The 24,992-nt window shown below is 35.4% G+C and overlaps 2 protein-coding genes across 4 annotated transcripts in view; one reads left to right on the plus strand and one right to left on the minus strand.

Moving 5' to 3' along the window:
* The window catches only part of LOC113511855 (synapsin), a gene marked incomplete at its 5' end in the record, with an annotated part of 83,597 nt that overhangs the window by 47,745 nt on the left and 10,860 nt on the right, over window positions 1-24,992 (minus strand). The gene's annotated exons all lie outside the window — the stretch shown is intronic.
* The window catches only part of LOC128200965 (metalloproteinase inhibitor 3), a 60,385-nt gene that overhangs the window by 32,190 nt on the left and 3,203 nt on the right, over window positions 1-24,992 (plus strand). For 2 of the 3 annotated variants that reach the window (XM_052896328.1, XM_052896330.1), the window contains 4 exons: window positions 22,361-22,487; window positions 23,464-23,546; window positions 23,973-24,081; window positions 24,782-24,903. In XM_052896328.1, the coding sequence (XP_052752288.1) occupies window positions 22,361-22,487; window positions 23,464-23,546; window positions 23,973-24,081; window positions 24,782-24,903 (441 nt within the window). Of the gene's footprint in view, window positions 1-1,800; window positions 1,839-22,360; window positions 22,488-23,463; window positions 23,547-23,972; window positions 24,082-24,781; window positions 24,904-24,992 lie in introns of all 3 variants that reach the window. The other variant, XM_052896333.1, reaches the window with a different exon arrangement.

Consider the following 24,992-nt stretch of genomic DNA (forward strand, 5'->3'; position numbering starts at 1 on the left):
CATAAATAACAAATAATCACATCATAGGTAATTATAACGAGGTTGGAGAAGCAGCTTCTTCAGTGTCGCTTTTCTCTAGCATTAGAACACCATCCCGTCTAACCTAAAGTCTCCAAAAAGGATTCTAAGAGCGGATTTTAAGCGTTGATTTCAAATAAATCAAACAATTTTTTGCATTTAGATTTGCTGTGTTCCTGTTACTTTATTTACTTTTATAACTGAACGACTTCAAAAAGAATTAGTGTTTATTCAGATTATTTATAAAAAAAAAATGTGAATACATAAGAGATTATTTCCTGGGCTTGTTTTCTTATTATAGAAGAATATAAGCTAACTATTGCCTTACTATTATATTGCCCAAGTAACTTAATATTATTTTTAGTTGTTTTTGTTGTTGCTTGCACTATTTATATTATACAACATCATAGTCTTGCTTTATAATAAAGTATTGCCTTATTTATCTTACAAAACATCATAGCCTAGGGATGAAAGGTATTGGTGACAAATTGCATTCTTACTCTTATCACCAACCGACTACATGGAAAGTAATAACTACTATAGTGATATAATTTAAAACAGTATTTGAATAGTTAATCATTTATTATCATATAATTGAACTGCCTAATATGAATGTCCATATGTATACGTGGGCGGTTATGTTCGTTTGTACTTACTATTTCATTGAGAACCACCCGGGGTCATCAGTTCAATGACGCCCCATAGAAAATAGAACCACCCGTGACTCACGTTATAAAATTTGTTTTTGTAGTCAACAGGTTGTTTGTTCACATTTCTTAGTAATTGGTGGTGTTAGTTATGGTATGCGGTTTATTCTACAATTTATTATTAAGCAACTAGCAATGTTATATATATAAGACTTTTCTATAATTAATTAAATGCTCTTTTAAAGTGAATACATTTGGTTGTCTACTAATAAATAAATTTTTGTTCTACTAAATGCTCTATGTTGTTTTATGTGATTTATTGTAATGAAATATAAAGTGTAGCAATTCACGTCGGTGCATACAATAACTACCTATTATTACTGGGCACGCGTTCCTTCGATGATCATCGGCAAGAGTAGATGAGAGCGACCCACATCAGCCAGAGTACGTGAGTTGGCCACTGACCAAAAACATACAATATTTCTCGTTACGTTGTCGACTCACTGCAACGTGTGTACATGCGGATGTAAATATTTCGATGTTTAAACATAATGTAATGCTTTATTTTTGCATTACATATGAAAGTTTTAGTTACTCACCATGGAGTATTTGAAGGATACATTCGACCTTCACTCAAAATTGAAAATCTACTTAGTAACAATTGAGATGAGTTCAAATATACTGATATATATGAAATAGAAATTTTAAAAATTATTCTAGTAAATATATTATTGACCATTCTTTATGGCAGTCTATGAAGGAGGTGTATGTCTAACAGTGGACGGAAATTAATGAAAAAAAAAACGCTTTATTGAAATAATTATGATAATGAAATATATTATTATATTTATACTCGTAAGTAGACTACTGAACAAATTAGATTGTTGTCAAATATCTATACAATTATAAAATGAGATATTTAATAAAAAAATGTATTTATCATAATTAAAGATGTTTTAAATATAATGATTAAATGTATAAATGAGTATACTTTATTTGCATTATACAATATAAAGTTTAAAATTTTATTTCGTTCATCGTGTAAATAGAGGTGTGTATTTTGTATCATTCCTTAGGTATCGTATTTCATAGCAGATTCGACAGAAATTGAATATCATATCATATCAAATTTCAGATTATGGAGTGGTTTCTCCTGATGCATTGCTATAATAGGTATGTACGTCTGTCTGTCTAGGTACTCACACTTCACACGCCAAACAAGGACAGGGAATTTGACACTTATATTACCTACCTACACCAGCTGTTTCCATTTCTTGAAAAGTAAAACCATGTATATACTTGTAATTAATTATGTTAAGGATGTAATTGAAAACTGTCTCCAAACAACAACACAGTAGTCTAGTTGATGTTTTCTTATGACTAATTATTCGAAAATATACACATTATAGTAAGTAAATATCATTAAAATTACATAAGAGATAATTTGATAATAAAAAAAATTAATTATACTTACAAATGAATTAAATGTAAAATAATCTATTATAGAAGTAGCATAGACTTATATTTATTATATTAGAATTATATTATTATTATTTTAGTAGTTAACCTTCCCCATAAGAGGAGTTTTGTCAGTAGTTGCCACGCTTGGCAGGCAGGTTGGCAAAAACAGTTAGGCGCAGATAGAATTACTTACGAAAAATTTAAATCCATTACGACTTTAATATTGAAATAGAATCTATGTAATAATATTACAGATAATATACAAAAGATACATTAAAATTATAAACTTATTTATAATATACTAAATCGAAATAGTCTCATTAAGCATAATTTATAAACACATACACTTGAATTTGTCCATATTCTTAACGTTGAATGATACAGTTATATAAAATATGTATTAAAAACATAGCATTACAATAATCAAAGCAACACTGGGCGGCTTTATTGCTAATTAAGACTTATTTGTATTTAGATTACTCAAAAATATTGTAATGACGGTCCATGCACCTAGATGATCTTATTTAAATGTCACATGACCATATCAACCAAGTAAATCTATATAAGGAAACAAAAAAAATGAGTGAATTGTAAAGACTAACAAATACACCTACATCAGAATTACAGACTACTCAAAGTTAAACACATCTTAAGTACTTTTTCTATAGGTACTAAACGCTCAACAAGCAACGTTACTGGTAATCTGTATAGCTACCAGGATTAACATCGAAGAAATGTTTCCAATTATAGTAGGTGATAATAAGCCAATGAGAACATAGAATACTATTTACTCATGGAGAAAAAGTGGAGAATGAGGAGTGAAGTCATCATGAATATAAAACACCAGGCACAGGTTTTGTTAGATGCGACGTCTATTAGCTGCCTATCTGCAGTAGTGTGTACTTTTGGTGCTAATATTTCTTTTTAAGTTAGTTCAATACATCCGAATTGACTATTTAAATTTAAATTTCGAGTTTCCATTTAAGAGTAGAAAAAAGTTCAGTCAATTGACAAAAATTACAGGTAGTGTTTTCGAAAGATTGCGATGTAGCACTACTTACTAGTTTTCATATAGATTGAGTATTTGCATCATCTATCGCCACTGTATGGTGGCATCTGTATTCATTGAATTAGTATGTTTACGGCTCATTGAATTAAAAATACCTAGCATATAAATAGCCGTTGCAGTTATCTGTTGTTATATTTAGATCCTTTTGTCACGAATACTATTCTAAAGGTTATCTATTAAATTATGTAATTTGTAGACATTTATAAACATCTACTTTGTTGTAAATAGGTCTATAAATAGGTACACATATTTTAATACAAATAATTATCTATTCTACATCTCTATAATAATTTTTGTTTTAAATACTTTATTATCTTAAAGCTTTCAGTTTTGTTCGTTTGCAAAAATAACTAGACTGTTCGCGACATTATTTGTATATATCGTAATTTATAGTTGTTAAGTCCTAGTTAATCGTTTTGTATTCTGTTATTTTATATAGATTTTACATAGATTTAAGATAGTGTAAGTTAAATAAAGTATTCCTTTGCGTGTTGTCATTATTACCTACGAATAGAAATTGTAACAATAAATAGAATTAAGAAATTGTAAATTGCAATAAATAGACGCTATAGAGTACCGAACTGAAGAGACACGCGTCTCGTTCATTCTCGCCCCGTCCCGCTCGCACAGATCGCTAACGCGAGTTGGAAATGTTATCGTGCGAGCGGGCGGGTATAAAGATAGGCCGCCTCTCGTCGAGCGGCATTCGCTTCCGGGCAGCGACGCACTACACTCGAGAAGAAATAGGACAAGAAGAAAAAATACTCTCTTCAGACGGTACCGGAGGCTTCAGAATAGTAATCCCTGTGTTTCACTCCAGCCTGAACCAACGCCCCTACAGTCCACGCTCACCGAACGGCAGTCCACACCGTTCATCGTGGTCCTTCGAGAAGCCGGATTGCTGGAGGAACACCGTTGGTACATCGAGAAGCCGGATCGCTGGAGGAAGACCATTCTGAAGCCGGATCGCTGAAATGCCGACTACGAGAAACATGAAGTCGTCGCAACAAAAAATCGCCGTCACCGAAGCCACAACGTCCGCCGCCACCACGTCGACTACGGCCGCCGGAACGCTGTCCGTCGCTGCCACGCCGTCCGTTGCTGCCACCACGTTGTCTGCGGCTGTCAGAATGCCTTCTGTCGCTGCCACGTCGTCTACCGCCGCCACCACATCGACTACGAACACGTCCGGCGATACGACGACCACAGGAGCCACGGAGACTACCGAAGCCACAGGAACGACAGAGGAGACAGCAAGGAAGAAGGAACCGAAGCACGGCACGGCACGCACGGTTCGCACCACGGCCTCGCAGAAGAAGAAGGCTCTGGCCAAGGCACGGGAGGAGCTACTTCGAAAGGAGGTGGAATTGGCCGCCGCACGTGTCGCCGCCCTGGAAGCCGAATCAGAGGACGACGAGGAAGTAGAAGACGACGACGCTACCGTCAGAAGAGAACGAACGTCGGATTGGGTTCATCGAAGCACGCTAGCACTCACGATGGAGCCGCATGTACCAGAGATAGAAGAAGTCACCGGCAAGCGTCAGGGGTTCGTCCCATCGAGACCCGTTGAAGAGGATTCGAGAGCGCCGCCGCCACAGCCGAGCAGCGACGCACTTCACCGGGACCACGCACGCCACGTTGACCCACATGCCGCGATGCCTACGATAGCAGCAGCGATGCAGTCGATGAAGAAAGAAGAACCGGTGCTGAAGGTGGGCATCGATTGCAATGAGTTTGCGATCGCCATGCAGATGGCCGCTCGCAACATACTGCCCTCCACAGCGTCAAGAGTCACCGAGTTGCCAGTCTTCAATGGATCGTCGAGCGAGTGGTTACCATGGAAGATGGCCTATGAAGAGAGCGCAAGTCAACTCACAGAACAAGAGAACCTAGCAAGACTGCGCAGAAGCTTGAAGGGGCCGCGAAGGACGCGGCACGCTCCCTATTCGTCGGGTCTACGACCGCAGAAGAAGTAATGAAGATGTTAGCCGCGAGGTTCGGCCGCCCTGGAGCACTCGTCACAGCCGAACTGAACAAACTCCGCGCGCTACCACGACTCTCGGACAACGCAAGAGACGTCTGCCTTTTCGCAAGCAAGGTGCAGAACGTCGTCGCCACGATACGAGCGCTGAACAAGAGTCACTACCTCTACAACGAAGAAATAGTGAGAAACGTCACAGAGAAGATGCCGTCGGTACTACGCTTCAAGTACTACGATTTCGCCAACGACCAACCGGAGGGACAACCGGACCTCATAACACTCTCTCAGTTCCTGCAAAGGACCGCCGCACAATGTGGAAACTTCGCCCCCGCCGAGGAGATACCGTCCGAAGACCGGCGGGAGTCCGCTCCTAGGAAGACGGCGAAGACATACACGACGCAGGAGAAACCCGCTACACCACCGTGCCCGATGTGTCGACGAGAGGGACACGCTCCATCGGACTGCAAGACGATGAAGGAAGCAGACACATCGGCGAGATGGGAGTTAGCGAAGACTCATAGGCTGTGTTTCCGTTGCCTCAAAGTGAGAAGATTTCGTCACGCCTGCAAGAGCAAGAGATGTGGAGTAGATGAGTGCACGCAGACTCATCACCCTCTGCTGCACACCACGCGACAACAGCCGGAGAATGAAGTGACAACACACGTCGTCGAGGACAAGTCCGCCGCAGTCACCGCATCGGCAAGGGAAAACGACAAGATCGCGTTCCTGAAGATCCTGCCGATACGAGTCACCGGTCCCACGGGAACGTGCGACACCTACGCGCTACTGGACGACGGGTCGACTTGCACCATCATCGAGACGACGGTGGCGGAGCGAATCGGTGCTACGGGTCCCCCCGCACCATTCTACATGGAAGGTGTGGCCGGGGCACGGATCAACGCAGCTCAATCGACGCGTGTTCACTTCAAGATCCGCGGGCGGAATTCACAAGAATACACAGTGGGGGCACGGACGATGGACAGACTGCAGTTATCACCGCAGTCGGTACCACGCAGCGTCATCAAGGGCTGTCCACATCTGCGGGACATAGAGAGGGAATTGGTCTATGAAGAGGGCAAACCGACGGTACTGTTGGGGCAAGACAACTGGCACCTACTGCTGGCCCACGAAGTCAGAAGAGGATCCGACACGCAGCCGGTCGCATCACTCACCGACCTGGGATGGGTACTGCACGGTACGAGTCGCGGCAGGACAAGACAGCAGGTGCACAGAATCAGCCACATAGTGACGACACATGAAGAGGAACAATCGATGGAAGAAATGATGAAGCAACATTTCGCGCTCGAATCGCTGGGGATCGCACCGAAGAGGTCTTACAATGAAGAGGAACGTCGCGCCCTACGCATTTTAGAGGAGAAAACTCGTCCGTTACCGGCGGGAGGATACGAGACGGGGTTATTATGGAAGAAGGACGACCCTGTGCCGCCGGACAACTACGAATCGGCAATGCGACGTCTCCAACTGGTCGAAAGGAAATTCGACAAAAACGAAGAACAGTGGCCGCGTGAAGATAGTTCAAGCGACGATAGTCAAGCGAAAACGGGAGAAGAACGCGTACACAAGCTACAGAACGCGACGCAGTTGTCTATAGCATTACCCGATCCGTCACGTTTTTCTAATTGGTTGAAACTTGTTCGCAGTTCAGCACGGGTGTTGCAGTTCATCGACCTCCTGCGACCGACCAGTCAACGCTGTACCGCCATCCGAAAAAGAAACAAGAAGAAAGAGAGCGCCGACCCCACTTGGACCCGCACGAAGAAAGTCGATAGAGAGAAGACGAAGATGAAAATCAAGAACAGCAATAGTCCATCTGTGTGTTTCATCCCCATAGACACACATTACCTAGATCGCGCGCGACGACTATGGATTCGCGCGATACAACAAGAGGCGTTCGGCAACGAAATCGCAGTATTGAAACATGGGAAACAGCTGCCGTCATCCAGTCGACTCATACAGCTGTCAGTCGTCATAGACAACGACGACATTCTGCGACTTCGATCGAGAATAGCAGCCGCCGCCGATCTGTCAGCCGAGCAACGAGAGCCCCCATCGTCGACGGAAACCACGCCTGGGTGCGCCTATACATCGCATGGGTGCATCGGAAACTTCACCACGGCGGCTTCGAGATCACCACGAACGAGGTGCGACAACACTTGTGGGTGTTGCGCCTACGACACGCCGTCCGCAGTGAACTGAAGAGGTGTCAGCTGTGCCGCCTACGAAGAGCAAGACCGGCGCAGCCATCAACGGGCAACCATCCACATAGCAGGCTGGCGCATCATCAACGACCGTTCACGTTCACCGGCCTAGACTACTTCGGGCCTATGACCGTGACAGTGGGCCGCACTCACCAGAAACGATACGGAGTGCTCTTCACCTGCCTAACGACGCGCGCAGTCCACCTAGAAATCGCCGGCAGCCTCAGCACGGACTCCGCCATAATGGCCCTGCGGCGCTTCATAAGCCGCAGAGGGTGTCCCACTGAGCTATGGTCCGACCAAGGCACCAACCTCAAAGGTGCTGACGTCGAACTGAAGAAAGCAGCCGAGGAAGCCATCCAAGAAGAGTCATCAGTCCATTTCATCCGGTGGCGCTACATTCCCCGAGCGCACCCTTCATGGGAGGTGCGTGGGAACGGTTGGTGCGTAGCGTGAAGACCGCACTAGCCGCTACGTTGAACGAGCGGGCGCCCAAGGAAGAAGTCCTCCACACTCTGCTGGTCGAGGTCGAGCACACCCTCAATAGTCGACCGCTAACCCACGTGTCAACATCGGCAGACGACGACAGCGCCCTAACCCCCAATCACTTCATATTGGGCGGTCCATCGCGCGTCCCACTGCCAGGCAGCTTCACAGAGAGCGACGCGGCGGGACACAAGGAGTGGCGTGCCAGCCAGAGGCTAGCTGACTGCTTCTGGAACCGGTGGGTGAAGGAGTACCTACCCGAGTTGCAACACCGGCGGGAGCCCCGAGCTACACACGGAGCCATCAAAATGGACGACCTGGTCCTGATAGCTGATGGGACCTTGCCTCGCAACACGTGGCCGCGAGGCGTGGTGGTGGCGACCTACCCTGGACCAGACGGCGAGATCCGAGCAGTCGACGTGCGGACGAACAAGGGCATCCTACGGCGACCCACTAAGAAGCTGATCATACTGCCCACATCGACATCGAGCGACGCGAACACGAGTTAACTCCAGCTACGAGAGCTGCGGCGGGAGATTATGTTCGCGACATTATTTGTATATATCGTAATTTATAGTTGTTAAGTCCTAGTTAATCGTTTTGTATTCTGTTATTTTATATAGATTTTACATAGATTTAAGATAGTGTAAGTTAAATAAAGTATTCCTTTGCGTGTTGTCATTATTACCTACGAATAGAAATTGTAACAATAAATAGAATTAAGAAATTGTAAATTGCAATAAATAGACGCTATAGAGTACCGAACTGAAGAGACACGCGTCTCGTTCATTCTCGCCCCGTCCCGCTCGCACAGATCGCTAACGCGAGTTGGAAATGTTATCGTGCGAGCGGGCGGGTATAAAGATAGGCCGCCTCTCGTCGAGCGGCATTCGCTTCCGGGCAGCGACGCACTACACTCGAGAAGAAATAGGACAAGAAGAAAAAATACTCTCTTCAGACGGTACCGGAGGCTTCAGAATAGTAATCCCTGTGTTTCACTCCAGCCTGAACCAACGCCCCTACAGTCCACGCTCACCGAACGGCAGTCCACACCGTTCACTAGACATTCTATATTATAGCTAAAATAACAAATTATATTTACAATGATTATACCTCGTTGTTCTAATGACTGGACTTCTTGATCTATTTTAGCTAATATGTAATTAAATATATCGTAATATTTTCAGACATTTATTTTTCATCCTATTTTTAAAGGTGGCCTCAATTTGCAATGGTGTGTTGCATGATAATCTATATATGAACTTCCGTATACAATCCATTATTTCTATGTAAGTACGCAGGCAACCAAATAATGCAGATAATATTATTAAACAACTGCAAAATTGCAAAACAACTTCAAATAATAAAATTATATGAATCAAATCCAATAGATACTCCATTCAGATTATTAGGAGTATTTATTATACTTTCTTTATATTTAAATATAATATCACTACATTATTATTGCGTCTAGCTACTGTGCTATCAATCATCTAGTTGTTTCATGCCATGACATTAATATATATATAGACGTAAGTACTTTAGGCAGTAGGTACATACTTTCATTTGTTTGAGAGTGAGTACTAATATGTGGAGTTGTTTATCAGGCCTTTCCATTTACATGTAGGTAGATAGTGTGGGTTGTTTTAAGACTGTCGTATGCTTGATTGTTCTCTTTAAATCAATCAGGTTAAAATTCAGTTTATACCAAGAGGTAAACATTCTATAAAAAGAAACTAATGATACATTCGACGATAATAATTTTAAACAGATAACAATTCTTGAATTATGAATGTCTAAATAAAAAATTCAGAACTTAAAGTAGATAAACTTCAAAGTGCAAATTGAATTGGTGACTGCACTGAATTGCGAATATCGAAAAAGCGATTGCTAAAAATTGGGTTATGTATCAAACCAAACAAGGTTTATAAGAATCTTAAAAATAATCCAAAAACATGTGCAAATAATGTGGTAGGTACATGACTTCCATGGGAATGTAGACGTGACATTCTGTTTATATGCATAAGTTTATCCGTGTTATTTTTTGTTTTGTATTTTTAACGCATACGAATCTTTCAACGAGGCTTACAACGAAGTACACTTCTTCATTCTTTAAATGTTTCACCGCATATAAACATTTCAACGTAATGCATTTTTGCATTTCACCATTCATCACCCGTGAAAATATTAAGCACATTTATGTTTAGGTACAATGTTGGCGGCGGCGCCATTTTGTCAACACTTCGCATTTAAATCTTGTAATTTATCATTTATTTATAAGTTCATTGTATTATGTTGTCAATAATAAATACAAAAGTTCAGATGCAGCTTAAGCTAAAAAATACATACAAAGTCAGAATAAAATTATCACTCACCATGATAACTAGTATCATTTATTTATTTTATGTGGTTACTGGAATATTATTGATATTTCTGTAAATCAATAAATAAATGCGTGTTTAATGTACAGTTTTGCTCTCCATTTAACGTACTGACCTCATAATTATATATTAATATTACGTATATTTATTTATTTATAACCTAACATACAGAAGATACGCTTTTGTACATTCATTACGGATATATCACACATATAAATATTAGGTTATAATAAAAATGTACACAGGCGGACTTATCTTTCAAAGGGATTTCTTCCAGTCAATCTTGAGAACCCGAAAGGAGAAAGTATCTATAGTAGGTATATAGTTATTCTAAATATACTAGTAACTTTATTTAACACACCGATGGGCGGTGGCAATCGAGAATAAGGGAGAGGCCTTAGCTGTTAGTCTGGATATTGCGAAAGCCTTTGATCGGGTGTGGCATAGGGCACTAATCTCAAAACTACCTTCGTTTGGGTTGCCTGCGAGATTGTGCAGTTGGGTCGCCAGTTTTCTTAAGGAACGTAGCATTAAGGTCGTAGTCGACGGAGCATGCTCTGACTTAAAACCTGTGAATGCTGGTGTCCCGCAAGGCTGTGTACTATCTCCGACACTGTTTCTTCTGCATATCAATGATATGTTACAGATCAGTGATATTCATTGTTATGCGGACGACAGTACAGGAGATGCATTATACACCGGTCATGCAAAGATCTCGCGGGCACATACCGATGAGCTCCGGAACAGACTTGTGTCTGAAATCGAAACTTCACTCGATAAAGTTTCGATCTGGGGTGAACGCAATCTTGTTCACTTTAACCCTAAGAAGACACAAGTCAGCGCGTTCACCGCAAAAAAGACACCGTTTGTCGTATCTCCTTACTTTCAGGGCACTTCCCTCGATAATAAGTCGAGTCTGGGGATTCTTGGCGTCGATATATCTAGCGACGTCCAGTTTTGCGGTCATCTGGAGGAAAAAACTAAGATAGCTTCCAAAAAGTTGGGGGTGCTCAATAGGGTGAGACGGTATTTCACGCCAGAAAACCGCCTGAAACTATATAAAGCTCAAGTGAGACCACACATGGAATACTGTTCTCACCTGTGGGCAGAAGCGCCACAGTACCAACTCCTTCCGTTAGACCGCATTCAAGGTCGGGCAGCTCGAATTGTCGACGATCGGCGTCTTACTGTCCGGCTCGACCCACTGAAACTGCGTAGAGATGTTGCATCTCTGTGCATCTTCTACCGAATTTATCATGGGGAGTGCTCTGAAGAATTGTTCGGATTGACACCTGCTGCAGATTTTCACCATCGTACAACCCGCCATAAACTAAAATTTCATCCCAACCATCTGGACGAGTGGCGGTCCTCCACCGTGCGTTTTTCAAGGCACTTTCTCCCACGCACAACCACTCTTTGGAATCAACTTCCAGCAGCAGTATTTCCGGACCGATACGACAACATAACCTTCAAGAAAAGAGCATATTCCTTTTTAAAAGGCCGGCAGCACACCTGCAATGCCGTAGGTGTTGTGGATGACCATGGGCGGCGGTAGTCACTTACCATCAGGTGAGCCGCATGCTCGTTTGCCCCCTGTGTTGTAAAAAAAAAAAAAACTTATATTCTAATCTCAGATATAAACTTATATACCTATGTCAATAATAAAACTGAGCCGGTAAATATAGGTATATTCATTATAGACTATAATTATATATTGTGTTCCACTAATATTACAATTGTACGGATTACAATTGTAAGGATATTTTAATGTTTACATTCAACAGATTTGAATTAAGTTTGATTCATAAATGGACAGTGTTGTGGATGCAACACATAAATTAAATGACAATGCACAATATAATATATTTTTTAAATAAGTACTATAAGATAGCAAAGAATGTTATCAGCTGTAAATCACTTTGAGTTGTGGCAGTGTTGATGGTTATGGTATTTGCCTTTGACATGCCTTTTAAGATCGTTATACCTTGCTGCATCTTTGTAGAAAAAAATTACAAGATAGTGGTTTATGTTACGAAAAACTCTAACACTCTTTAACTGTGGATAGTTATATTAAATACTAGTTGTTTCTAGCTGTTTTGTCCTCGGGGTTCAATATATTAAGAATTATGATTATTGTGTTAGGATATAATCTACCTGTCTATCTAATTTAATTCAAATTTATTTAACTGAGTATTAAATATACAAATACCTTTACAAAAGTTTCAGATTAAATGATAGTGATACTAAACATATGTATTTACAACGAAAATTCGAGACAAGTTCCACTAAGTATGTTAGGAGTTTGTAAGATAAAATTTAAAATATCCTTGTTCTATAAATAACTATATTGTCTTTTTCTCAATGTCCCCCACCAAAAGGTTGTCTGGAAGAGATTGTTTAGTGATAAGATCGCCTTTTGTATTGCTTCTCGTTACTATTTCTGGTAATTTTTATTTTTTACTTATTGCAAAATTGTAAAATAAATAAATAAACATTTACGTGTACCCTAAAGTCTTCTTTATACATTACACACATATACGTATATTTATTTTCCAACACACGTTTAACTCGATTATGTTTCATCATCGAATTGAATTAAATTTAGTATACAGATAAAGCATAATCCTAGATTCATACGAGATATTATCATTATTCATTCGAGTAAAACCGTTTGTCATAGCTAGTCTAAATCTAAAGTAACAGTTACAATATTTTGTAAGCTGTTTCAAGAATGAAGATTTATTTATACATTAAAGAAATAATAGGTTCAATTTAAATTATTTTTTTCTCTGAATACCTAATCTAATCACTTTGTATATCATGATGACATATCATAATTATGAATCTCTTATCGAAATTGAACGGAATTACTGTCTTATTCATAAAATGAATGATTTCTGCTTGGATTGTACTAGTAACTCATATCTTGACTGATACTTATAATCTCGTGTTAACTTACACTTATTTTGTAGGACAGTTAAAGTGAGATTGTAAAGATGTTTGAATATTTGATACCCAGTCTTCTTTAACCTCGTCACCTCGACGAATCTAAATTAAATTTGGTAGACAGGTAGACCATATCCCTGGAATACCTTTGATCTACATCTATAAAAGCAAAGCCATGTGATACAAGAAATAATTTCATAATAATAAATGAGACTACTTCGAATATATTGATATGAAAGTTTTCTTGGGATCCAAGTCAGGTTAGGTCGGTTTTACTTAAATAAGCCCTAGGCTTAGATTAGAAACATTTAATTATTAAGATTCAACTTGTTTGTATATCATTAATATAAAGATAATAATAATTTCAATTGGAATAAATTATAAATTTAACTATTTCAAAACCACGCCAACGTGGTATAATTGTAGTCGTTAGCTGCACATAAAACTAATGTATGTTCCATGCTATAGAATATATTATGACGGAAATTTCGTAAATAAAAAATTTTTAAAAGATAAAACATGATGAACATTCTATATTAACTGAACGCGCTGTGTTAGTATGGAGGCTCAAAATCGTTTAACTACCCATGTTTCTTTGAGAAAACTAAATAGTTTTACTAGTAGAGTGTTTCCTTAAAAGGATATTAATGAATTCCACTTCAATCTGTATAATTAACCAACTATTTCAGTTGTAGAAAATAAAAATTCGATAAACCATATATAAGTATTTTTATTTACATATTATCTACTATGTATTTTATGAATAACAGTAATTTCATATGATAATTTGCTGACGTGCCTGACCTAAAATAAGATGGTTATGTATATATTGATTAGATGATGGATTGATCAAGCTAGGGAGATTGATTGACATGTTTACTGGTATAATTGAAGTGTCACGAATCAGGTAAAGGATTGACCGATGGATTTATGCCATCTGTCGATACTCTTGACACCGGTTCGAGCGGCAAAGATGGTCGCGTCGTTAATGAATAGCAATTGACGGCAGTCTCGTTATATTTGTTGTATGATTTGAATAATGATTGAAATTATTTGTTTACATTGTGCTTGCTCGCTATTGGTATTTTAGTTAGTATCAACTTCACACTCAGATTTATTATGTTTGGTTTCCTAGATGGGTAAAATATTATATATAATAATAATTATAATAATCTTCAACAATAATATACAAATGCAATTACAAGATGTATATCATTACATATTGATTCACAATAAGTGTCTCTTGACTCCATGCTAGGAAAATCCTGTGTTATGAAGGTCAGGCTACCGTACTTTACATTATTAAATTGTTTATTTAAAAAATATAGATAATATTATATAAATTTAGTTATAAATAATTTTGAGGCGGCTGAGTGGTATTTGGAAATTTATGCCATATATTTTTTCGTACAAAATTCCACAAGACAAAAGACATTTACCAATATATTTTGTCAACAGTACTCATATAAAAGCAACGCCGTCTGGTGTTAAGCTGTTAGGCTGTCTACATTAAAATTGACAAATCCATTAGTAGTGGGAAAAAGGCATTTTGGATAGCAACCCTGTGCAGTGCTTACTTGCACAGGGTAATATAAAAGCACAGTGTATTTATAATAATAGCAAAAAATAATAATATGTACGTCAATTACAGTATTTTCCCAATAATAAGGATAATGAGCGGTAAGACTTTATTATTGTAAAAGCATAATGCCTACCAACAGCAAACTCGTCATAACTTATCGTTGTTAATCACATTATTTTATTATAAATAATCGAAACATGGTAGCAAACTTCTTTCATTCCCTCTATTACTTTTCAATAGATTACATAAAGAAGGAGGTTCTCAATTTGACTATATATTTTTTTGTAACATACGAACAAATCATTGAAATTATTTTAGATATTTTTTTTTTTAATAAAACAACATATTTTGCTCCCGTGTTGGCCCCACGCTCACTATTTAATTTGTGTCTTATATTAATTTTACAGAATTGCAATTGTTTTTATGAAATAAATTATATTCAAAAATTATATTTTTATACTTAGTATCAATTATAATATAAAATAAATATTAATAACATGAAAACTTAATAGAATGGAATTTGATTGTACATTGTTCAAATTAATAAATTAACTACATCCGTCCCAAACCTACATCAAAGATTTATAAAATATTGTATATATATATATATATATTAATATAATGAATTTAATATTAAATATTATTGAACCACATTCCACTTTAACTCAGCAAACTACATCATAAAAATGATTGTTTAATTAAAAACAAGAAAAAAATAATCCTCAGGTCGGTGTATTACACTTACAAAGTCAATATATCTAGCTGTAGTTTTAAAAACTCTATACTTATAAATTCGCACATAATATTGGATACTTTGTGTCATATTTCTAATCACAAAAGAGTTTTAACAAAGAGTTGTAAGGTATCAAGTTCTATAATTTATCCTTTGATTTATTAATTATTTAATTTTTATAGACGTGATTGCCAAATGTAAGTTTCATAGTTAGTCAATACGGTGTTCTAAGGAATGTTATTACGCGAGAATACGTGACATTATCTAGGCACAATTTTGTTAATGTAAGGCTAAATCAAGTTCCGTACAGGAACGTGTTCCAATTACATACCATGCTGCTGCCATTACACTATTCACTTTACATAAAAACCTACAAAGTAATACTATTACTTACAATAAAAACGTTAATTTGATTGATGTACTTGGAAGTATAGTAGGTGTTCCATGTACCAAGCAGTAGACCAGGTAGTTGACGCGCGACATTCAGAATATATTTACTTACCACATGTTTGAGATTAATGTAAATATCAAGCTTTTTATTAAAAAGTTTTTATGCAGGTTTTTATACCTAAATGTTTTTATATATACTCATGTAAATAACCTTGACTTTGTAGAATTGTTGTGATTTATGACATCATAATTAAGTAAAATAAAATATATTGTACCATTCATGAGATCACCGTAGGTTCTCTTATATATTATAATTATCATTTATTATGACGCAGTGAAATAATATATCATTTAATTAATGCATATTGAATTCATTTTTTAATGTTATCTTGTACTCAAATAAAATATATTAAATAATTATTTATTGTTTGTTATTTATTTTGTTCTAAAAAGAAACAGTATTAATCGTAACATAATTAATGTCGGACGAACAAACGAAACGAGAACATGTTCCTATTTAAATTCTCTACAATAATATTAACTGGTAAATTAATAGAATATTAACAATCCATTTTAATAATATGTCATATACCTAATACATAAGCTTTTATACTTTCAAGGATAGCCACTTCGAAGTGTTCGGAATATCCTGGACAGACCGCCTGATAAAATTATTATATTCTCAGAAAATTTTATGCAATAGGTTTGAATTTGTTATTGTAGATATATGTCCATATAGAGAAGTTTAGAACTTTATATTCAAATCAAATTTATACATCATGAAACGGACTGCTATAGCATACTAGCTACTTTAGATGTACCAAACTGCAAGAACGTACTACCTGTAGAGTGATGGTAGACCAGGCCATATAGCCTTGAAATGAGGGTAAGACCAAAAAGAAGATAGTCACGACTTCGTCACACCCCATTTGTTTTGTTGGAGGATCTAAATTCAACAATAATATTTCTAAAATTGGCATATTCTCATAGCAAATTTAAATATAATTTTGTCAGTCTATGAAGCCAACCTTTATTGTAAAATATAGGCATAACAAATACATATTTATTTATTACTATATACAGGGAAGCAATTTAGTAGCAATTTTAATATCTATTTTAAAAGTTGTTTTAGATTTTTACAGACAAATAAATTTTCATCTTCTCTACTTCTCATGTTTATATTCTCAGGGAGAGATCTTTAAAAATACATCAATTTTTATTTTTCTCTTTTTATTGCTTGAATATATACCATTGAATATAACCATAAAAGACATTTACTTTTCTTATTTCGTGTTTCTAGCTGCAGTTATTTCAATTTGTTTATTTTATTTATGTCGTTTCTATTCTATTTCATAACTAAATTCAAGTCCTGAAGTCTATTAAGTAGGTATTAGTATATTCCCCAAATATACAAGTTTTGAAGTTCAATAATATATAGTAATATAATGTACAATGTCAACATGCACCTCAGCTTTCTCGTCGAACCCTGACGAACGACTTATTGTTGTATTGCAACACGACGCGACGTTCCGAAACTGCAGGCGCGTCTATGGGAATGCACCCATAAAATTTCCGCATTGTGATTTTTATCCAAAAACACATAATAAGACTGAATTGTTTACTGCCATATTATTGTGCTTTAACCGTAAAAAAGCTGCGGTGCATGCAGGAATTGGTACTTAGTCGAATGCGCGTTACGATTTCAAGCGGAACATTTAGCCTTCGTGTTAGTAATCCGACTTTCCAAAAATATTTTATTAATTCAATAATTATAAAATTATATACATGTATAACAAATATACACATATAGTTTTATTTGAATCTATTGAGCCATTTAAATGTGATTAAGTAACAAATCTGAATATCCAAACATCTCTATAAACTTTTACATTTATAATTTAGTAGAATAAGATTCTTGGTAAAAGTTTTACCTTGTCTTAAAAGTATGCAAGCTCTTCTTTTGTTTTACTCGTATACTTACTTCGACTAACTGTTTCGGAATAATGTCAACAATAAAAACAGTTTATTAGTATGTCTTTACGACAATTTTATAAAGAAATAAAAATTAATTGTTGGTTTTATCCTTTTTAGTAACTTGTCATAACCTCGATTTATACAAAAGTAAGTAAATTAGTATAATCTTTTTTTTTAAGTGTATCAAATAAATGAGCCTTACAGTAGATATTATTAAATATTTGACTGTAAGGCTATGAATTTGATACACTCGTATATACGTAAATAAATTCAAATGTTTTACCAATAGATAAATTTCACCAGAGGGAGACTTTGTACAAAAGTCGATTGCTTGGGTACCTCTGTCCCATTCGTGTTTCAACCGTGAAGCAGTTGTGTTTGCATGGCTGTGTTTCGGTTTGAAGGGTGGGATATGGCGTGAATTTACTGGGTACAGAGGAATAACACCTGAGTCCTCAGAATGGCAACGCATGGGGGGTATCATGGGCGAAACAGTATACTCTGTTATGTCCATGGTACTGCTCATGTCTATAGGCGACGGTTACCACTTTCCATCAGGTGGGCCGTCAGCTTGTTTGCCATTCTAAGTTTTATAAAAAAAAAAAAAAATTTAAATGTTTTTTTTTATGGGTGAAAATGGTATAATAACCCCGCCTGCGCTAACGGGATACGCTGGCCTGTTTTCATTCTCATCTATCACCAGTGAAGGGTGATAGATGAGAATGAAAACAGATCAGTTAGCCCATCATGATGAATTCATCAGGAATTAACCATGATAGTTTCTAGGGAGAACTGCGAGGAGGTCGACCTAATTGGGTATATTGCTAGCAGTGGGATTCTCAGTCTCCATTACTAATAATCCCTTTCCCCCCTAATTTAAATGTTTATGTATGTTTTACATAATTAATATTTAGTTATACTAACCATACACTAATTTAATTATAAGTATTAATATAGGTATACGTTGCATATAGCACTGTTTCTATAAATAGACTACATGCTACACTAAATTTGTTATTTAATCTACTTCACAAAACAAGTTTGTTTGTTTGTAATGAATGACTAACTTCATCACAATGAAACTCGGTTACTAAAATTAAAATGCATACCTACAATCCAATTAGGTACCTGAAAAGGGGGACGACAACAAGTAAGTCTTTGTGTGTAATTGTCCCTCTTTTTGTATAGAATTGCTTTAAACCGATCGTCAACGTTATCGGTCTATCTTGTTTTGGTAAATTGGATGCTTTTCGTATTGATGCAGTAGACGTTACGGTCCACATATGGCGAACGAGCCACATCGACATCACATCAATGTTTTGTACATATATTCACATTGATATCATGCCGATACAACTTTATATACTTCATTGCTCTGTTTAACATATACTGTTAATGTATTTAATTGCATATAATATTCTGAACAAAACAAAATTTTATTTACATTAATTAAATTATTATAATAAATATACCTAAGAGAATTGTTACTATTTCTTACATTGTTTAAGATAAAAATAGACATTAATCGCCTGTGATTGGTTTTCGAGAATAAAATATTTAGTCTTGATAGCTAAACACATAAGTAAGTTTTATGCACATCTATAAAAAAGACATATTACGGAATACATAAAATTGTGGGAAGGTAGCGATAAAAAAAAGGAAGAGACTATACAAAATACTCTGACAAGGTCTAAAGTTCACTACGACTGGCAGTTAAAATTCCTGAACAAGGCTTTTATGGAACCTTCAATGGACGGATATTTGAAAGACGGCCACTCACTGCATGGCCCCACAGACTAAGTGGTGTGTTTTGTTTTCGTCTAATACCCTGGCAGTGAACGAGCAAAGCATTATTAAGCGTACGTGAGATAATAAGACCAAACCGGATTAACATCAACACTTACAAAAGAACACCGCTTTAAAATCTGTTTACATGATGGGGCCTTTACCAACGAAATGCGGTTTGAGACACTGGCCTATTGTGTGCAATAGATTTTTTTATTAAAAAATTCTTCGTATAGACATTGATATGTGTATTAGCGAGAAAAATGAACTTATTTTTATAACATTTATTTAAATATATATCATCATTAGTCATATAAAAATCATATAAAGTATAATTTGTTTTATCAACACATCATATTACGCGCTTTTAACTATTACGTAATAAACAAGGATGTTTATTTATTTTGGGACAACAGTTTTATAATCATACATATGAACACATAAAATATAAGTATCTACTTTATTATTACTAAATTTGCACTATTATTTAGAGATTAATTATTATGATTATAATAATTATTACTTAAATACTTATTTGAAATGCTTAGGTATTTTTAATACTAAAAGTATGTATTAAATATATTTCATTTTTCTTTAGTAACAAATAATTAAACATTTATTCAAATTTTCACCTGTATAATATTATCTAAAGTATTATTATAATACATTTTACCATTTAAATTTACATGCATGTGGATGTCAAACATTTTTTTTCTTGTGTTATACTCATTTCCCCCTATAGTGAGTGCAAAAGATTATTTTGTTCGCCAAGCAAAATATATACCTGTTATAGTGGGTACATACGTACCTAATTATATGCAGTAATAATGCATTTTGTTAAAAATAATATACGTATCTACCAAATTATTATTATAAATGAAAACATAGTACACAATTATCATAAAAACAATATATATATATACCTACAAAATTTTCTTGAGAAAGAACGTCAACCGAGTTCGGTCAACTTAAGGTAGTTAAGCTAATAAATTATTCGTAACATGCTTCCGCTTCCCAACACATGATAGAAATTGATGGGTTTGCTGTCAAACTTAATTAATTTAAAGTGTGAACCCTCATGTAGCAATTTGATAGTTGATTAAAATGTTTCCTGATGAGATCGATCAACACTTTCTTTTAATAAAATCAACATAGGTTATTATCATGATAACTATTAATTTTTTTTAATTCCATTCATAAAGCTTTACTGTTAATAAAGATTTATTAGGGACTAGCCATTTCTCTCAGCTTCATCTCTCTGTCAGTAATTTCTTTATAAATTCCCGTAGATGACTACGGGGAAATATAAAAAAAAAATACCGAACACCTTCAAAGTTATAGACAAAAGTAAATGCATTTTGAACTCATAACTACTGTAGTTTTGCTTGTGCGTTGACATGTAAGTTAGCAGTTTAGCTTCTATTACGGAAAAGTTAAACAAAAATCTGTCTTTATTTATTTGTAGATTGCTATTAAATAATAAGTATAAAACATATATAGGAAATTAGTACACAGAACAACAGAAAGAGCTTTTTGTTACAAAATTCAGACCTTATCACACAAAATTATCAAATGAAACCTTCAATTATATTCATTATGACTTTCGTTTTTTCAATTTACAAGAATACATACTCGTATCCATAGCAACGCCACTGGCACGAAATTCCTTGGAATTTCGAGTGAGTTAATGTTACGACATACACAAACAATTGTGCGAACATCAATTCTATAAAGCTTGCAATATTTTCAACTCAGCAAATAAGACAATAGTTATCATAATAGCTCTGATGCATTCCGAGCAGTATGCTCGAGGTAATGTTTGTATGCTAGAGGCAATACCGCATCATAATAGAGTCATTAATAAATCCAGGTCATTCGTCATCCTGTTGTAATTATAATTGTCGGTGCATTCTCTATGGATAATACTAATCTGTAATATTAGAAATACTCAAATCTTACTATCTAATCTATACATAGACATCGTATATATGTAAATAATAACGACATTTATTAAAAATCTTCGATATTATAATGGTATCATTAATACCTAACAAAAGACGTTAATTTTTATGTTTTGTTGTTTATTACAATGACAATGATCCATAAATGAGATAATATTTAAAATAACCTTTATAATATACATATTATCTAATTAATTAGGTATTGATGGATTTATATTAAATAAAGCTGTTATAAAATAGTGTTATACGGCTATATCTATAAAAATGTATCCTGGAATGGCAATAAATGTTGACAATCTGATGAAAAGTGGTAATTGTTGCATATAATTACATATTTATGAACAGTACCATATGCATGAAAAAATTTACTATAAAATATATATCTATACTGTAAGTGGCAGATATCACTAGCAAATGTACTCCCAAGGAGGGTTGACTTTAGGCAAACGGCCGGTTAAAAAATTAAAAGCCAAAACTCTAGGTATAAAAGATAAAAACATATTACCACGACATTAAAAATTAATATTATATAATCGGAATAAGAGTAGAAACATGATATCCATAGAAATCGTGTGTGTCATCATTTCCAGGAACAAAGATATTATGCCGCCTCCAAAGCATACAGCCATGTACCTTTAAATACAAAAATCCCTCAAATGAATAATTCCCTATAATATTTATAAAAAAAAATAACAAATAACTTACAATTAATATTTTATCCTTACAGAATATGGTAGACAGCATGCTGACGAGGTGGTTACCGCTCGCGCTGATGGCGGTAAGCTGGCGGCTCACAGAAGCCTGCACATGTGCACCAGACCATCCACAGACACATTTCTGCTCCAGTGATTTTGGTATGTTATGCGTTTTAATTTTGCCTTTTCCTTTGTACAAACTTATTAGCCTATTAGGCTAGTACGTATATACACTTAATTAACTATTCAATACCTCTTAAATATTAAATATTAAGTAGTACTAAACTGCTATTATGAGCATATTATTATACTCGTGCACATAAATAAGATACGCATCATGTATAATTAAAAATTAATAATTAAAATGAAACCGATACGGAAGAAAGCCTTATCGGTTACAAAGGATGAAAGTATCGCTTTAAAATAAAAATATACAGGAAAATACGCTTGTATTATACTGTCCATATCTCCTTCTTTTAAAATTACTCATAACTGGGGCTTTATGAGTAGATCATTTAGAGTATATTACTAAATTAAGTATACAGCAGGTATTATTGATCATCTCTTAACAAAAATCATCACAGTTCAATATGCTGTGTATAATTAAATTTAAATAAAATTGTAAACATAAATTTAAAATAACTCCTGATATTTAGATGTTGGACATTCTTCCCATAATTCGATTAATATCACACATATCTAAAAAATAATCTTGAAAAAAAATAACAATAATAAATTAAAATCTCCCTAGATTTAGAATTCTGTATGGAAGTTATGCTCCTATCCCATATTAATCCCCAAGAAACCTAATGTTTATATTATAATTGCCTGTACAAAAGCATATAAATAAATAATTCCCTCTTGTATTAGGATTTATCCTGGGGGGTATCATGGGCGAAACAGTATACTCTGTTATGTCTATGGCACTGCTCATGTCTATAGGCGACGGTTACCACTTTCCATCAGGTGGGCCGTCAGCTTGTTTGCCATTCTAAGTTGAAAAAAAAAATTATCCTGAATGTGTATCGTCACGTTACAACTACTGAAAGTTCTATATTAAGATACGATGATATATTTTTTTATTTTAATTTTACTTAATACTAAAATCTTAATAATGTATCCTTTGTTTTTTCAGTTATAGTAGGTAGAGTACAAAAAACTTTCAGAGGCGCCGACTTCTACGACGTATATAAAGTGAAAATTCGCAATATATTTAAAGTAAGTATACTTAAATATGTATTGTGAATAGCATAATTAAAAGAATAATTAATAAAAAAAAATGCACTCTAGATTGGCATGGCCTGGTATAGTGATACATTGATCAGCTCAAATTATTTAACTGTCGTTAGTTTGATTTTGCTAATTTTCTTATGAAAATTGAAATTTAAACTAACGTTTCAGTGTTAATATACACTGTAAAAAATATATAATTAGTATAAAGGACTCAGAAGTGTGTTTTTGCGTTAGATTTTTATTGTTCGCTAAATTGTGGGCAAGACATACCACATATTTTTCAAATAGACTATTAAATGTAAAAAAGTACTTGAAAGACAACACTAATATTTCATTTTTACCTTTATTTTACTAATATGTAACTCTATATTAATATTACAAGTATTAATAACATCATTCATTTATTGACAGGCAACATCAAAAGCAGTCGTTGTACTTAGATCTGGCCGCTTATTTACAGCATCTCAAGAGTCTATGTGTGGTGTCCATCTCCAGCCCAGAGAAACTTATGTCATCACAGGTAAGCATCACAGTTTACTCACTTTGTAACTTGCGAGTCAACTTTTAATTAATTCAGTATGGACGGAATCAAGTTTGCTACTACTATTGGCTGAGTTCTAAATTGAGTATCAAAGTTTCAATACGACTAGATGGTTGCATTAGATTACTTCCAATGTTGACAAGTAGCCGTTTTTATATTATTGATGAGTTTAATAAACAATTACGACAAATGAATTAAATAATAACCAAATAAATAATAGTATTTACTATATATTTTTATAAATGCGCGACTCTTTTTATTCTTGTATTACGTAATTATAAAAAGGAATAATTAATAATAAAACATTTGTCTGTCAAAATAGGAAATCTAAATGTAAAAGTGCCTCGATTTTACTTGTAGAATTTTTTTCATGACTAGTTGTTTTATTTAATTAAAATATACTTAGTTTATCATACAATTATATACAATTTATAAATGATTAACCTAAATTCTATATTTAAAATTATCTAATTAAGAATCGTCTTTATCGGCATATTTATTAACATAACTTTGTCATATAAGAAGATACTAATAGGTATGGCCTTTATAAGGCGCCATGACGATTTAATATGGCCCTTCTACTTATATCAGCATATAGTACAGATTAACTGGTCAAGCACCTAGAAACTAATTACAAGTTGTTTGAGCAGCTGACGATTGTAAATTGTATGTTTTACAGGCAATGTACGACATTTACAAGCTCATATCAACCTCTGTGGGTATACGAGAAAATGGCGCGACGTAACGCCTCGGCAACGGAAAGGATTCAGACTCCTATATAAACGAGGCTGCACATGCAAAGTAAGTAACTAGGTAGATTATATATAACAGTATCGATTCTCTATTATTATGATAAATAAATCTATATCTGATTATTCCACACAAAACTT

Source organism: Galleria mellonella, unplaced genomic scaffold (genome assembly GCF_026898425.1).
Source record: "Galleria mellonella isolate WM207_F2 unplaced genomic scaffold, CSIRO_AGI_GalMel_v1 utg117, whole genome shotgun sequence".
NCBI lineage: Eukaryota > Metazoa > Arthropoda > Insecta > Lepidoptera > Pyralidae > Galleria > Galleria mellonella.